This window comes from Manis javanica, chromosome 6 (assembly GCF_040802235.1).
Source record: "Manis javanica isolate MJ-LG chromosome 6, MJ_LKY, whole genome shotgun sequence".
NCBI classification, from domain to species: Eukaryota; Metazoa; Chordata; class Mammalia; order Pholidota; family Manidae; genus Manis; species Manis javanica.
The window spans coordinates 39,867,402-39,884,347 of NC_133161.1; the positions used below are offsets into that span (position 1 = coordinate 39,867,402).

Genomic DNA, 16,946 nt, shown 5'->3' on the forward strand with positions numbered 1-16,946 from the left:
AAGTGGGATGGTGCCATATTTCTGTCATGTGGTAGTACATATTGCCTCAGATGAGACAATCAGTGCAAGCAATGAGAATGAGGCATGGGAAATAAATGTTCTTGGTATTTGCTGCTATTTATCTTTCTCTGCCCTCTTGTCTGCACCTTTAAAGTTATCTCTTTTAGATTTACTCACTTTGGGATCTCACTTCCCTTACCTGTAAAGTGGGGACAGTAGATAGGTGACTAGTGGCCTGGGATTCTGATTTGTTCTGGTTTGTTATTCTGGTGGGCATACTTTCTATAATTATAACGTTCTCTATTCACTGCCCATTTAAAATCATCATATCAGGGCTTTGGCACATTCGATCATATGGACTTGCTCAACATTAATGATTACAATTAAGCTCTTATGCAGCCCCCTTGCAGCAGCTCTGTGTTCTTTCTAATGCTTCTCTCTTTGACTTTCTGGGACCAGTCACCATCAGCACTGTTAGCAATGGGGAACAGAGAAGAGGCTCCTTTGTGGCCCTCAAGTCTGTGTGAGACAACCCCAAGCTAGGCTTATACTTTAACCTCAGAAGAGGTCTGAGGCTTCATGATGTGACCTAAAGGCTATTGCTTCATTATGGGGTGGTTCTGTGGTTCTGTTACTCATGTAAAACTATTCCTGAGTTGCTTTGGGGGAAGATCATCAACACCAGTAAGGTTTTTTGCTTGTTTAATTATTTGTTTAACGTGGGAAGAACATGGGCATTTTCTCCAGTGAGTCAGGAGACGGTTTTTAGCAGAGCTTGTGAGACTGACAAGACTGAGAACGGGTGTCCTGTCGTGGCTTAACTGTTTAGCATTGAGACTTTAATGCCAAAACCATCAGAGCATGACATCTTCTCCGTGGTCCCTCTTATTCTCTGTACTTGTACTACCTATATTCCTGTGGAAGATTCCTGCTTGAATATGGGCACGTACAACCTCCTATCTTTTGTTTCTGGTGTAAGTAGGTGAAGACACCACTCTATTCATATGCCTCTCATGCTTGCTTATGTCCCCCAAGGCCCGTCATCAGAGAGCCAGTCCTACCACAGTCATGATTTTGGTTTAGTTACTGGTAAAAGTGTTGTGTAAAATGTTGACCAAGGGCCATACTGGAATAGGAAGAGGGAGGGCAATAAAGAAATAGTAAACACCCACCCTGTCAGGTCCATTTCAGGCACTTTGCCTTTGTTTTGTGATTTAATGTGCACAACAGTCTTGTGAAGTGGGTTTTATGTAACTTCTATGCATTGCCCACAGGGATGGAATGCGTGGTGCATGCTTACACTAGTCTTGGTCAGGCTGTCTACATTACCAGTACTTCCCATCGCAGCTTTGGAGCAGAATTGGGGCAAAATGTACATACTTTTTGGCAGAATTGGGACAAAATGGACACCGTACAAATTCACATGCTATCCTTGGTGGCCTGTGAAGCGACCACTGGGCTTCATCTGACTCTCAGTTAGAGCTGAAGCAGCATGAACAAGATGCATCCAGAGATGAGAGGTGATGAGGGAGGCCCTCACAGATCACTCCAGAGCTGGCTACAGGGAGAGCAGAAGGGACTCCAACTGAAAGTGGAGGAAACCATGTCAGGGACAGCGAGCTGCCTCTAAGTGAGCAACGTGGTGCTGAAGCTGAGAAGGCAACGGTGGTCCCAGGAGCCGGAGAAGGGGTGGGCACTAGAATGTGGCTGGCCTTATACTCAGCACGTGATGGTCATGCCCAGGCCAAATGCATCGGTGATCTGCAGCACTGAGGAGGAAAGGCAAGGAGCACAGAGCATTCAGAGGGAAACTTGAAACTTGTAGAAGTAAAGCCTGTGAGAGCACTCCACAGTCTCTTTGGTCACTCGCCCCAGGCAGTCATTCCTGATCTTCAGGGCAGAAATGAGAGAAGAGAGAATGCTATACCATTGTCTAGGTAGGTTTGGGATTGATAGACCCACTTCGGTGAGACAGAGAAAACTGACATGAACTCCACTGAGCTTCATCGCAATAAGTATGTGAAGGCCGTTTGTAAACCATTAACAGGAAAGTCAGAGATTTGGAAATTAAAGGCCTTAAAAGCTGAATTTCATGACTGACCTAGGCTAGCTGTATGATCAAGCAAGTCACCTGCCTCTTTTGTCAACATTTTTGAGAAAATAATAGTAATATCTGCCTTATCAATCTTATGGACTTACTGGGGTTCAGCTGATAGAAAATAGGTAAATACACCCTTGTAAACAATATTTTATAAAATGTTTTACACTTACTATCGTACAAAGCCAGTGTTTTATTTTACAAAACATGCAGTTACAACTTCTTTTGGTGTATGACATATTCTGAGTGATAATAGCAGGTTTTAGCACCCCATCTATTATTGTTTATGTTCTACTAGGTTTCCTCTTAAAAACCAAAAAGTAAGGAAAAAATAAAGATGAAAAATACACCTTGATATTCCTAAATGAAACTTTTCAAAATGTCTCCAGTGAACATGGTTAATATCAGTTTGTTGAATATAGAATTAAATATAGATTTATCAGTGTGTTAAATTTTTAAAACAGCTACTGTCCAGTTTAAGAATTCTCTTTCACTACAGTAATATCTTATTAGTAATATTCCTAGTCATAGTTTTCTAAATATTTCTGTAAAAGTATTGACCTTAAAACCCACGCAGGTTAATTTTAAAGATTTGTGTCTGCCTTGTGTAACGAAATCAGTTAAGAAGGAGGGTTTATTTTTCTTTAGGTGAGTAAATATGATAAGATGAATGGTACATTAAAGAGTAAAGAGATGGGCTTCTCCAAGCTGATTTACATATTGATTACTTAAATTACTCCTTAATTTAGTGTCTGCTAATAAACAGTGTGTTGGAAATGTTTCCGGAACATTTATTGGCTGCAGTAATTCTACCTACAGTGTATGCAGATCACATCCTTATTAAATATGGATGCGCTCATGAAATGTTAATAGAATGTTAATGTGAAATGCAGGGGAATGTCTTCCCTGGGAGCTGGGAGCTGCCTGAAAGCTCCCTGTCTCCTGTCTGTTCTTTATGTTCTTTATGTCTTCTTCCGGCTCTGTTTTTCCATTCATTTCCCCATCATCAGGAGGTTCAGATTTGCTCCATGATGTATGTGGCTGTCTCAGATATAAAATGTTTCAAAGAGAGATTCACTGATTGATGGGAATTGAGTTGTTCTCTCTTCCTGCTTTTCTGAGCTGAATCCCTGGTTAGAGTTAGAAAGGATTCTGGTAACCAGAAGAGGGTAATTCAGGCTCAGTCTAATGAGATTCTGTGCTCAGACAGATTGTCCAGAAGGACTCCAGCAGTGGTCCTTCCCTGCATTGGCAGGAGGAGTGATTTAGTTGGAGTTTTATGTTCAGCTTTCTCAGAAGAAAACCAACCAACCCAAAACCTGTGTTCCCTAAAGACACTGTAAGGACGCATTTTTATCCTAAGTCCCAAGGACAATAAAGGCTATATTCATGATGATATTCAATGCATATTTATTTATGTGAGCATATGTTGCAAATGGTTGAAAAGTGCCACAAAATGGGATGGTTCACTGACTTCCTGGACAACCAAGAGGGAGATTAAGTGATGATGGAGGCTGCAAAAAATGCCTGTGATGCACCAAGTGGAAGAGATCGAATATGCAAACTCCTTATGTTGTAATGACAACTAGGTTTAAATGCAATGCAGGAAGGAACATCCCCAGGTAGAAACGGCTGATTTGTTATTGGGGTACTATTAATGCATATAATAATAAGTGTGTATGTGTGTGCTATTGTTATGATGTTTATTCAGAAAACAATTGGCACACATTTTTCTTAACATCCTACTCTTTGGCTTTAAACAATCCGCCTGAGCTCCCTCACTTTACTATTTGGAACTTTGTATCATAAACAACACTTTCATTTACTCTTCCTTCTTCCCCTTTTCCTTCTCTCTTTTCTTCTTCCCTCCTTCCAAATATTCTTTCTTCTATCTCTTTTTCCTAAAGGCCTTCCCCTCCTTGTCTCTTCATTCCGTGTCTTCCTCTTCTTGCCTTTTCTGATCACTTACCTGCGCTGAGCTCCCTGCGCAGGCCCAGTCTGCGCCTCTGTGCTCTGCCAGGATTGCTGCCCAGGCCCTCCCGAAGGGCTGTGCTCTGTCTCTTCCTTCCTGCTCTCCATTCTCCACATTCACAGACCATTTAAAAACAAACCGGGTCATGTCACTTGCCTGTCTAAATCCCATGGTTAGCCAGTCAGGGTCAGAATGTCTGACACCCCACGCAGCTCTGGGTCAGTGGCTCTGATCCATCTCTGGGCGCTCCGGGCTTGTTCTGCCCCTCCTCAGGCTCCTGGAACCAAACTGCTACCCTGCACAATGCAAACCCCTCCACATGGTAGACTAGGCAGTGTGTTGGCCTGCCTGAAGCACATCCTACTCAACTCAAGGGCTCTGTCCTTGATCCCTTCACCTGGAATATCCTTTCTCCCAGACTCTGGGATGGCAAGCACTCTCTCTTCCCAGGAGGCACCTGGCTACCTAAACTGTCCCCTCCCCCCATCCCCGCAGGCCTTCCTCCTTGCTCTTTACCACCTTAACTATTTAATCTTTTTCATAGCACTTGTGATAAAATATAATTACCTCTTTCATTTTATCCACCTCCCTCAGTCAGCATGAATGCTCCATGAGGTCAGAGCCCTGGCTCGTCTTCTTCTCCCTCGTATGGGGCCTAGTCATCTTTCTGGCAGGTAATAAGTGCTCCGTTACTATTATCGATTGAATGAATAAAGCACCACTCCTGCCACTGAGGGTTCATAGTCAGAAGGGATAAACAACATAAGTCAGCGCATAGCTTTGCCCAAGACACTCCTGGGAGACACCCACTGAGGGCAGGGCAGCTCTGAGGAGGTGCCCAGACAACTCCAGTGGGGAAGTTGGAAGCAGCTACAGAGATGGATAAGCTGGTTATTCCTTTTATTGACACATGAATTTGGGAATTTGAAGTTTAGCAATTTTAAAATAGAGTTTTGTTGCTTTGTTTTACTTTTGTTTGACCTATGTGTAGGATGGCTCCCTTAGTCATGGTAGGAACGTCTCAGCTAGCTTTAGGAAAGGGGAACATTTATTCAGTAGACCCAGGTGTTTTCAGAGGAGAGGTTGAGCAAATGAACAGCAGGAACAGGGAAGTGGCTTTGTCACAAGATCCAGTGGGATGAGGCACTCAGATGCTGGGCACCCACTGTCTCCTTCCTGGTTTCCTCTGCATTCTAGCTTGCTTTTCTTCATTTTCTTTGCAGGCTCACATTCAGAAAGGTCCTGTGCTCACACCCCTCTGGGGTTGTCAGTCAGCATAACAAAGCCAATTCTCCACTTTTGGTATGATGCATCCCAGGGAGGAACTCTGGCTGGTCTGGTTTGTAGCATGCACCCTATGGGCATGGGATGCCTCCCATGGGCGTGTAGCATGCATCCCATTAGTCAACTAATGCCAGGGTGAGCTCTTGCAAGAACGTTGACACTTCTGTGGGAAATATATGATTAAAATGTAGGAGAGGAAGTGACAGAAGAAGAATTGCTTTTCCCAGGAAAGGCAAGATGTGACTGGGAGGAAAAGAGAGTGGTTTTGTCACTTAAATAAAAGTCTTTATTGTACTGTTTTGGAAAACTCCATGGGCACCTCTGGGTAAGTGGAAACCAACAAACAAAATTTACAGGGTCAAAGGAGGTTTTAGGAGGTTTGTAAAGCAGGAGAGTTTTTTGTGCTATATACTGAGAATATACTTCGAGTACAATCCTGTTCTGCCCCCAAGTGCCTTAGTTTGGTGATCTGGAGTGTATCTGTTTCTCCATTACAGCAGAGCCAACATGTTGCTGTTTTCTGCAAACTGACTTCCCTTTCTGACCTGTTCCCTTTCCCCTTGCAGATTGTGCTTGAGAACAGTAGCCGAGAAGATAAGCATGAATGTCCCTTTGGCCGCAGTAGTATAGAGCTGACCAAGATGCTGTGTGAGATCTTGAAAGTGGGCGAGCTGCGTAAGTACGCTTGTTTCCCACAAGCTGGCAGAGACCCAGTGACCTAGGCTGCGTCCTGACCAATGCAGAGAATTCCCAAGGTGCTGGCAGCTATGTATATGTGTTGCTGTGGATCCAACATTCTTTGCCTGAGGTTTCCAGTGTATATATTTCTGCATGTCTTCTATGGGAATAACCATTATTAACATCTACAAGAATGGAAACATTTTCAGGTTTTGTGACTGAATTTCAAATGTCACAAAAATGAGTATAAAAACAGCATTGCATTTACTACTCTGTTTAGGAAAAAGATCTATGAGTTTCTGTTTTAAAATCCCAGTTTAGAATCTATCAGTAGCTCATTTTCTTTCTTTAGAAACAATATTTCTGTATTTGAATACTTTCAAGAAATCCTCTTGCTGCCAGTATCTCCCTTGTTTAGAATGCTTTCTGCAAGAAAAAAAGGGTTATTGAAGAAAACAGGTAGCTGATCATCAAAAATGTGATCAGAGATAAGCTTATTGCTTTTTCTTACTTATATTATCAAATTTAGGAGAGGACTTCCAAAAAAAAGGGCATGGCAATTTTCTTGCCTTTTGGTCATTGGCATAATTCGACTTAAACCTGTTAGGGTGAAGCTGATTTAACTTGGCTTGCAATCATTGCCAACACCAAGCCTCCATAAAGCGGTGGACTTCCATTCCCTCCAACATCTATGGAGCCATCTTTCCTCATAGGCTTAATAACATTGGCACCAGAGAAGGCCGTTTATATCAGAGAAATGTTGGGTGTTCGGTATTACTGGGAAAGCATAAATGTTCAGTTACCTCCTGGAGAGCTTAACATAATGGTCTGGAGTGATTAATGGGAAGGAATCTGATGATTAAATTGGAAAGGGCATTATGTTTTATTTACAATGTAGAACTGACTACAGGTGCTGCTAAGGTAATCTAGAAAATTTAGAACTTAGTAACGAAAACCTGAGCATTTGAGCCTGGCTGACCAAGCGCAGCAGGCATTACCCTCCAGAATGGGTGGGCGGGGGAAAGAAGCTGAAGCTGACTTGGACGATCATGAAAGTTCATTGCTTACGAGCCCAAGTTCGGGCAGTTCTGTACTAGTAGAGCAGCAGCCCACCCTGAGATTTCTGTGTTCATGTGCTCAGGTCACTGACGACCAGGGGTAACATTCCTGTTTACCTGGACCCTTGATGTGAATTTTCCTTCCTACTCCTCATGAGACTAACTTGTTGAGAGTTGTATCTGCTGTATAGCTTGCTATTTATTCTATTAAAGGATTAAAGACTTCAATCGAAAACAAATCCTACTGAAATCCTCAGTCTGATAACTGTAACTATTTTATGTTTATCTAAGTTTTATGGGGGTAGCTGTGAAAAGTCACTTGCTATAAAGCATTGCAGGGCTATCTAAGATTCTCAGAAAGTGGAGAACAGTCATGCTCTGCCTGGCTGGTACTTCTGTGTCCAGGTTATTGCCCCGCATCACCCTTTCCCTCACCCCATTCCCAGCTTCCCCAGTGGCCCCCTTTGGCTATCAGCTCTCCTCCGGACGACAGCAGCAGGTACACACTTTTGTGCTTTGACCACCATACCCAGCTTTCTGCTCTTCTCCTTTGCCCAAAAGACATGTGTTTCTCATGCTAAAAGTCAACACAGAACAGAGACACAGCAGGTAGGGGACAGTTGGGAATAAAGGGGAGGTGGGGTATATCTCTGCCACCAATGCCCTTCGTGTCCTTGGGTAATGTGTTCACAAATGTCACTGTGCTCTTACATCTTCATAGAAATTGATTGGTAGTACTTTGGATAATGAGTTGAATAGTTGTGTTCATTTTGGTTTGATCTCAAATAACCTCAGTGGTTGAAATTGCAGTAGTAGGAGAGAGAGGGAACAAATAATATTCCGCCTAGGGGGACTAACTTGGAAAAGATGGCCCAATTCCAGGCTGTGTGTGGGCAAGGTAAATGTGGATCTGCTTGGACTCACCTCCATGTCCAGGGGCCTGACTGATGGGTGGAGGGTAGCCGTGGGTGGCAGGAGTCTCAGCAGTGCTGAGGTGAGCTGCTCAGGTGAATGTCAGCTCTGTGCTCAAGGGAGGGACTGGATGCAGAGTAGGGGCTGATGTCTGGCTGGTGTACAGCAGCCCTCTCAGACTTTTGAGGATCTAGTATCAAGCCAGGAACCAGGACATAACCTGATTCCTATGGGCTGAGATAATAGAATGGGGTAAAGGCAAATACCTTGGGGATCTCTAGGGGTGCCGCAGATGCTGTTTTGCGCTGTGTATTTTCTATATCTCACATTATGCTGCAGATAAATCTTCCAACATTTTGCCACAACTCACTCAGTACCTAGGCAGCCCTGGTCTCTTCAGCAAGGTTGGCTTCGGACAGCCGGGACCTGGCATACTCATGGCAGGTTCCCTTTATCTAAGATGACAAATGCACTTGTTCATTTGTTTCATACAAATTGATTGATTGCTTACAATGTGCCAGGGACTATGATGGACACTGAAGGCACAAAGGTGAACCAGATATGGTCTCTGTCCCCAGAAGCTTCTGGCTGAGAAAGTGTAAATAAGTTGGGACTGACATTTTTCCTGTCAGTTATATGTCATTATGTATATTTTTAAATGCCCCTTATCTCTTCTAAAGCATTTTTTTCCCAGTGTTTTGATAGTTTTAAGTTTTCAGGCTGACCTATTGCTCATCATCTACTGCAAAGGCCATTCTGGACACTTTGCAAGGCTTCAAAAGACTCCCACATGTCTGAAGTCTATACACCCAAGTGAGTTGTTTTCTGCTCAAAAATATTAAAGGATTGGTACATTCTGATTGAATGCTAGACATCAAATGAGGAAACACTCTGTGGTAAGAGGAAAATTGCTTTTTAATGGATTGCCTTTTGCCTGTTGCCATATTAAATAAGATACTAATATGAAAAAACAATCTGAGTACACCCTTATTTTGAAGGAGATAATCTATTTTTCTGCTGAAAAAAATTTGTTTCATGAACAAATCCATCTTCTTTTGGTTTGCATGTGTCTGCTGTTCTCCTTTCCTAAGTTCATGATTCCTCTCAAGTTAGGATTAATAATTGACCAGGAAGATCACTGTCATGTTAGATCTATAAGCAAGGCTGAGACCCAAGAAGTACCAATCAAAAATCTAACTGATTGAAAAAAAGGACATATATTAAAGTAGAAAGATTCAATCTTCTAGAAATGCTGTGTCTTCTGACTTTAGGTCTTTTGAGGAAATGCGCTTCTGAAATGCCAATCGTATGTTGGTGTTCAAAGCAAGCATATTAATGTTTAATTAAGTTACTGATACCAAATATGTATGCACAGCTTTTTTTAAAGTTGCTTTTTAAGAAATCGCTGTTTTCTGCTTTCCAATTATTGACATTGTGAGAGGCAAATGTTTGATAGTGTAGTATAGAAAACAATGTCTATTTATATTCTGAGAGCACTTTATGAAGGTTGTTTAACTGAAGTCTGTAATACCCCCAGGAGTTAATCAAGATCAATGACATCTATGTTTATCAATGAAGAGAAGACTTATATTTACTGCATAGTGTTTAGGGTCACTGAGCTCAAATTGGTGTTCCAGAAGAGTAGTATAGAAAGAGGCAGGAAAATGAGTGGTTGCCTTTTGGTATTAGGAAGACCCATCTTTGAAATCACAGTTCAGTTACTAAGTGGAGGCCTTGGGCATGTTTCTCCTCTGTTCTGAGTTTCTGGTTCCTTATCAATAAAATAAAGGTAATACCTGTTACACATAGTTGTTAGGAGGATTAAAGGAAATACGGGGTGTTGCTTTAGTTGGAAGATAGATAGCTGTTTTTCATCTCAGTTTCCATAAGCAAACTGTGGGTTGAGGGACACCAGGGAAGTGCTGTGGCTTAGGTAATAGCCAGAACCAGGATCTGGGGCAACGTCTCTTGTTTCTTCACTCTTCCCACTCTGATTAAAATTATTTTTGACTGCTTTCTCCATGAAGCTTTTTTGAGAGCAAGGACTTGTTTTCCCTTAGTTTCAATATTTAAAATTACAAAGAATACTTATGGACCTGGATGTGGTCACAGAGCCCCTTGGCCTTGTTTGTATAATTGGCAGCCTCAGAATAACAAGATTGAAGTAGAGCAAGTAAAGAAGGGCAAGTCTTCAAAAGAAGAGGCAAGTGTGTGTGCATGGGGTGGCTGGGGGTGGGGGAACCCAGGAAATGATACCCTCACAGAGTAAGGGAGGTGCAACACAGATAAATCCATCCACACTTGTCACAGATGTGAAGTCCTTACAAAGGTACCTCACTCTTAACTGGGACTGAAAATGGTAACTGTTGCTTTGTCAATATAATGGTAGCTGTTATTACTAGAGCAATAGTAAGTTGTTGAGAGATGGGAGGAAAACTTGATTTCTGATACAAACAGGTCAATTACTTATTTTTTGGATGTGAAGCACCTCATCCAGTTATATTCCAATATCAGATAAAGCTAGGATATTTATTTTTGTCTTCCATTTACTCAATAACTATAGGGCTTCTTCTCTCTGAGTCAAGATCTAATCGCTGATGACTTGGACTTAAAACACACTGCATCCTTCAGCAGCTCACATGCTGACTGGATAGTTCTTCACATAAACAAATGACTATAAAACAGTTGCTGTTTGTAAAATTACATTAAAGTTATATGACTGTCACTAGGAGGCAATGCTCAGTTCTTTGTGCTCCTGGGGAATCAGACAGACTAAGGAAGGGAGAATCTTGGAGGGTGTGACACAGAAGAGGAGATGCTTGAGTCATGTCATCACACAGATAAGAAGAATAACCAGGCAGGCACAGACATTGCATGGTGGGTAGTGGCTATTGGAAGTCCCAGGCTGTGAGATGTAGGTGAAAACCGGGAGGGTCCGGGAATTCTAGTTCCATGCAGCTAAAGCAGGGGCTTGAGGGAGCAAGCCAGTGGAGGAGATACTGACACAGAAGAAGCAAGACAGATCCCAGTAAGGATTTGTTATGCAGAGGAGATTAGACTTGACCTTATAAGCAGTGGGAACCAACAGAAGAATTTTTAATAAGAAAAAATGTCTCCATCCTGGGCGTAAAATTCTAGAACTGGATTATTTTTTCTGGTTGTGGCAAGAACTTATGCACATGATAATGTGCAGGGCCAGGGACAGGGAAAATCTTACCTCACTGTGGCTCCAGCTCAGATAATGCAGCAGCTAGGAGAGTTTCAGCTGCAAGTAATAGAATTCCCAGCTCAAAATAGCCTATTTCCAAAGGACATTTATTCAATATCACAGATGCAGAGTTGAATAGGAACGAGAGTTGGTTAACTGGACTGTTCAGTGATGTGGTCAAGGACCCAAATTCTTTCCATCTTTTGGTTCTGCCATTCTTGATGTACTAAATTTGCCTTAGGCAGGTAGCAAAATGGTGGCTACCATCACATGGTACAGAGAAACAGGAGGCTGTCTTTTCTAGTGGACCTCCTTTACATGTGTGGAAATGTTTCCAAAAGCCCATTAGCAAACTGTCTCTCATCTCATTGGTTAACACTGTGGCCTGTGCCTAACCCAGTCATAAGGGGAATGGGACCAGTCATTAGCCACTCCTTAGACTGGGCATGAGACCAGCCTTTCCCGAATATCTGACTGCAGGATGGTAGATAACTAAAGAAAATTGGGGTTCTGCTAAGATAGGGAAAATAGCTGTGTGAAACCCTTTATCCTTTATTTTGTCCCTTTACTTTAAAAACTTTCTTATGTATTTTCCTCATTTCTGTATAAAACTATAACAAACTAAAGTCAGGTTACAACCCCCAGTCATTTTGCCTTATTGGGAATTGGGGATATGCACTAGTACTTTATTAATGTAGCAGTATCAAAGGTTGCAGAAAAATGGAAATTGAGGTTTGATTATATTTCATCTTTCATCACTAAGAAGCTAGGGCTCCACCACCTTACTTTCCTTTTAGCATATGTGTATTTTTCACTTCCTCAATTATGCTTTTGTGTGTGGGTTATTCTTGGGTGTATTTTAAAGGGGAGGATGGACATATATTTGTGTTGAAGTTCTCTTATTTCTCTGGAACAGTTTGCCCTCTTCACCTGTTTGACCTGTTAGATTATAATTCAATAACCACTTCTCTGTTTAAAAAAACAAGAATGAAATCTCTATCACACACTATGAAAATGTTCAGCATCTCCTTACTTTGTCTTTCAGTGGCAATATTTATTATAACATACCGGTGTGCTGAGTGAAACATCTCGTATAATTCATCACGCAGACACCTCTGCTTTAGCAAGTAAGAATAACACAGATGAGCAATCTGAAGGACTCTTTGGGGTGCATCAGCAATTAGAATAGATACTTAACTCTGGGACATTGGTGCTTTGTACTTTGAGAAGCACCATCTATCACTTTCACTCTTAGAACATTCTGGCTACAGAAAACTCAAGAAAATTACCTCTTAGCAATTAAGCATCTTAAAGAATGTTTTTTCCCTTCTAATACTAACTTGTACCCATGCTCCATGGAAAATTGAATCCTCTCAGATCTTGACTATATCTTGAATACTCATATTCTACTTCCATGTTCTACTTCAAGTTTAATATAAAAACAAAAAATAAGTAAACTAAATGTTCAAGGTCTGAGCCTGGATTTAGAAAGTTATATCCACCTTTGGCTCAAATTAAAAATGCTATCGGAGAAAGTATAAAAGCCATTTGAGAGTGGTTGTTTAGAACCATTATAAAACTAGTATCAGGTTTTATAATAGTATTATCACAATTCAGGAGGACTTGATGTGAGATTCTTACATTCAGAACCAGAAGCCCTAGGTGTACTTCTACTACCTTGAAGTAGTAGGTGTAGCTGATGTAAGTAAGGACTTTGTCAAGGTGTTCAGCCATCTTCCCTCTTAGTCTCCTATTTGTAACATGGAGAAATCATCACCATCAACACCATCATTATTATCCTCATCTGAGAATCAGATGAAGGAATGCAGGTTAAAATATTTTGTTAACTGTGAGATGCTCTATCTGTGAAGGAAATAGCATTAACCTGAATAGGCACAGATTCAGAGACACTGCGATGTATCCCTTCCCATAGCAAAGCAAGCCCTTTCTGTGCTTTTTTTGGCTGTCTTAAGAATGAAATTCCATGGTGGTTTGTTGGAGTTCCAGAAGGCAGTACTCCACATCTAAAATCACAGTGTAAAGTTTATCTGCATAGGAAGTGATTGCTCAGACAAATTAAACTTGGTGGTTTAAGAGAATATATCAAGCACATCTCAATTATAATGGATGAAAATAATTTATATTAACATAGGCATTTTTACATTATTTTACATTATTTCTGAAAAGATATGTAGCTGGAACAGTCAGCACCCATTTCTGTTGTCTGTTGGGTTATGGATTGAAGGGTAGATTTCCCCCAGCTCATAAGGAAGAAAGACATAGACATGCTGGAAGAACACTGATGCCCACTATCTCCTTCTTCTGCCTTATGGAAACACTTGCGCAGGCTCATCTCAAACATCAGGATTGGGTGACAGTTCTGATTCCTGCCCTGATGCCTGTTGTGGGAAGACATCGCATTCTCCTCTCAACTCCGTAGCACCTCATCTGTGCCTTTTTTTAAAAATAATTTTCTACTGTGTATTAATACTTTTTTCCCCTTAAATCCTGGCCTGTTTCCCCTAAAAGTTGAGGTGGCTTATAAAAAAGCATAAAGATAATTAAAAAATAAATAAATGGTGAAAACAAAGGCAAATAAAAAATAAAATTTAAAAAATGGACTATGAATGTTTGCAAAGTGCATGTTATAAAGGAAAGGCCTTTGTATTTGCTAGCAGTGACCCTTGAATTTGGATCAAAGATTCCTTTGTTACAGGGAAGCAAGAAGTGCTCACAAGAATAAACTCAATGTGAAAACCCAAATGCTCATTTCAGTTAATGCTAAAATAGTACTTGATAGCATTTAGTATCATTTGTTAAATATGTTGAAATAGGACATATTCTTAGAATTATTCTTTTAAGCTGCTCTAAAGCAATAAGCCAACCTATATTTAAAATGGTGATACCAAAACAGCTTTCCCATTCAAAACTGTAACTAAAGTGGGAAGCTATAAGAAGCTAATATTCACCATTATTATTTTTCTTTGATCTGGAAGACACAAATAGAAATAGAGTTCATTGGTAGAAATAGAGTTCACTGATAGAAACACTGAAATAATTTTCAATTATAGACAGTAAAACTGTCTATCTAGAAATCCCTGAAGAAGCAAAGGAAAAGTTATTAAAAGTAATATAATTTAGAAGAGTGCCTACATAGCAGATAAAGAAAACTTGGTAGCATTTCCATATGTTAGCAGTAATTAGTTAATTATAAAGTGGATAACAGGGATTTTTTTTTTTTTTAGTAGTGGCAATATAAAGGTAAGCTGCTTAAGAATAATCCTAATAGAAAATATCTTGGACTTACATGAAGAAAACTATTAAGATTTTTCTAAGATATGCAGTATATGTTTCAAATACATAAATAAGCAAATATTTTACTCCCGGGGGGAAAACATGACTACCATGATAAAGATGTAAGTTCTACCAAATCAGTGTTCAGGCTCACATCTCCTTGCAAAGTATCAATGGCAGTGAGGATGGAAACTTCACAGGATGACTGTAGAGTTCAATAAAGAAGTAGAAATTGGCAGGGAAGTACTGATAAAGGAGAGCAAGGAAAATTGAAATAAAGATATTTTTCTTTTTTAAAAAATATTTTTGTAAGAAAGTCCAAGGAACCCATTCACATATACCTGTCACCTAGGTTCACCTGTTAACATTTTGCTATATTTGCTTTGTCATTTGTTCTGTCTCTCTCCACACACACATATTTGCAAATATTGTTATAAAAGTATGAAAAATAAATTTTTATGAAAAAAAATTGTAATATAAAGAAAATAATTAAAATAACATTTTAAAAATTATTTTAAATTATATGCAACTCTGCTTTCCAGAAGAGCTGTGAGGAAGGTTGGGGTGCCCCTGAATGAGGCATCTCCATGGGAGCAGGGTGAGGAGCCTGGTTCAGGATACCTGCTTGCTGAGGGAGGCTCATGCTGCCTGTCTGCTCCCCAGCACAGTGGGGGGATGTGGATGACACTTACATGCACCTTCCCCTCCCTTCTTCTACAACACTGTGGTTGTGGCTGCAGCTTATATATATATATATATATACTGACAGGAACATCATTGAAAAAGAAAAAAAACGTAAAAGTAGCATGATCCCTGTAGATGAAGGAGGCCATTTGCAAGGGTAGTATTTTCTCTCTCACTTGTAAAATCAATCTTGTATTAAAGTTACTAATCTTACTCCAAAACCATCTTTCCCTAGTTCTGTACCCCAGGCTGGGACCCATAGGCTATTTTTTTTCCAGAGTAATAATCACCCTTATCAGTATCGATTGCAGGATCATGATGTGCCAGGGCATGAGCTAAAAGATCCTAATATGTTTTAAAAGTAGAATATTAATTTGGAAAGGGAACAAGAAATTAGAGGGGAGGTATGAGCAGAATGTTAGAAGACTGAAATAGATGGTAAAGTAGATGACAAAAAGAAAGGAATTAAAACAACAGAAATCAGGGTGCCAGACTGCACTGCAATGGTGATGAGCTGCTGCCCTGTATGATTTTTAAACCAAAATGTACACGAGTAAAACAAAAGCAACCCAGAAGCAGCCCCCTGGCTTCAGTCTTTAATGTACTTCCCTCAGGAGTGAGACCCCCCCGCCCCCCTGATCCTCCCCACCCTCTCCTGGAGTCCCCAGACCTTGGGAGAGCAGCAGAGGGCAGAAAGCCCTACAATGGCTTTTAAAACTTTCATCCTTGTCCTGAGGCCTTCAAACAGAGAGGTTTTCCTGGTTGGTGCAGTAGATTAGGAGGTAGCTCTGTAGAGTCTCCCTCAAAGTCCTGGGCACTTGAACTTTAATCCAAACTACTTGCTGATTTAAAGAAAAGTACAATTGATTTAAGGAAAAATAAAGACCACTGCTCTTTAGGAGGTGCATTCCTATATGGCAGGCAATTCCTTGAAGTCAGTAGTGATACCCCTTGCAGCATCTGCACTGACAAAAGAAGGAGCTGAGACTCTGGGAGGGGTTGAGTAGACAGGTCATGCAGACAATCGATGCAGCCAGCTATTAGGGGACACCACTGTGCTGTTTATTTTTAACTGTTGTGCAAGGCCATCAACCAACCACTGCTTTTGTTTTTTAAAATGTTGTCTTCCTTACAAACTGTAAGCTCCTTGAAGATCAGATTCAGAGTGAATTCACCTTTTTTAGCCTCTAGGCCAGGGCTTTTTATATAGTTTGTATTTATTTGTTTCAGGGTCAGGTCCAAAAATATTTTTCAGATATCCCTGAATTTTTTATGATCTTTGTGTTTTACCCTGAAACCTCTCAAACACCATTCTTTTTTTCTTCTAAAGTGGGAATGAGTTAGACAAAAGGAACAAAATACCTTCATGCCTCCCCTCCTCTTCTTCCTCAGGGTAATTTGGTGATGTTAGAAAATATCAACACTACATCATGTTCCCCAAAGAGGAAAAAAATGATCTATTTTCAATCTTGTGTTTCAGAACACACAGCTGTGTGACTTCCATTTATTATATTCCCAACTGCCTCCAGACAGCTCTCAGCTTGCACCTTCTTTCCTGCCCACCCCCTGGAAATGGGAAATGGGTGGACTTTAACCAGTCCAGAGCTTGGACTCCAGTGAGGATGCAGAGAGGCCAGAAAACTGCTCCTCCAAAGACACCTCCTGCCCACGTAGGTACATCCAGCCCCTAGAGCCTAAAGGGAGCCAGGTCCCCTGGGATGGCTGCTGTAGGCTAGGGAGCCAAGTCGTCAGCTTGTT

The 16,946-nt window shown here is 40.9% G+C and overlaps 1 protein-coding gene across 8 annotated transcripts in view; it reads left to right on the plus strand.

Annotated features, from left to right (window-relative positions):
• Positions 1-16,946, plus strand: part of ELMO1 (engulfment and cell motility 1) — a 516,082-nt gene that overhangs the window by 274,712 nt on the left and 224,424 nt on the right. For all 8 annotated transcript variants that reach the window (XM_017670942.3, XM_017670934.3, XM_037027353.2 and 5 more), the window contains one exon: positions 5,921-6,029. In XM_017670942.3, the coding sequence (XP_017526431.1) occupies positions 5,921-6,029 (109 nt within the window). The remainder of the gene's footprint in view (positions 1-5,920; positions 6,030-16,946) is intronic.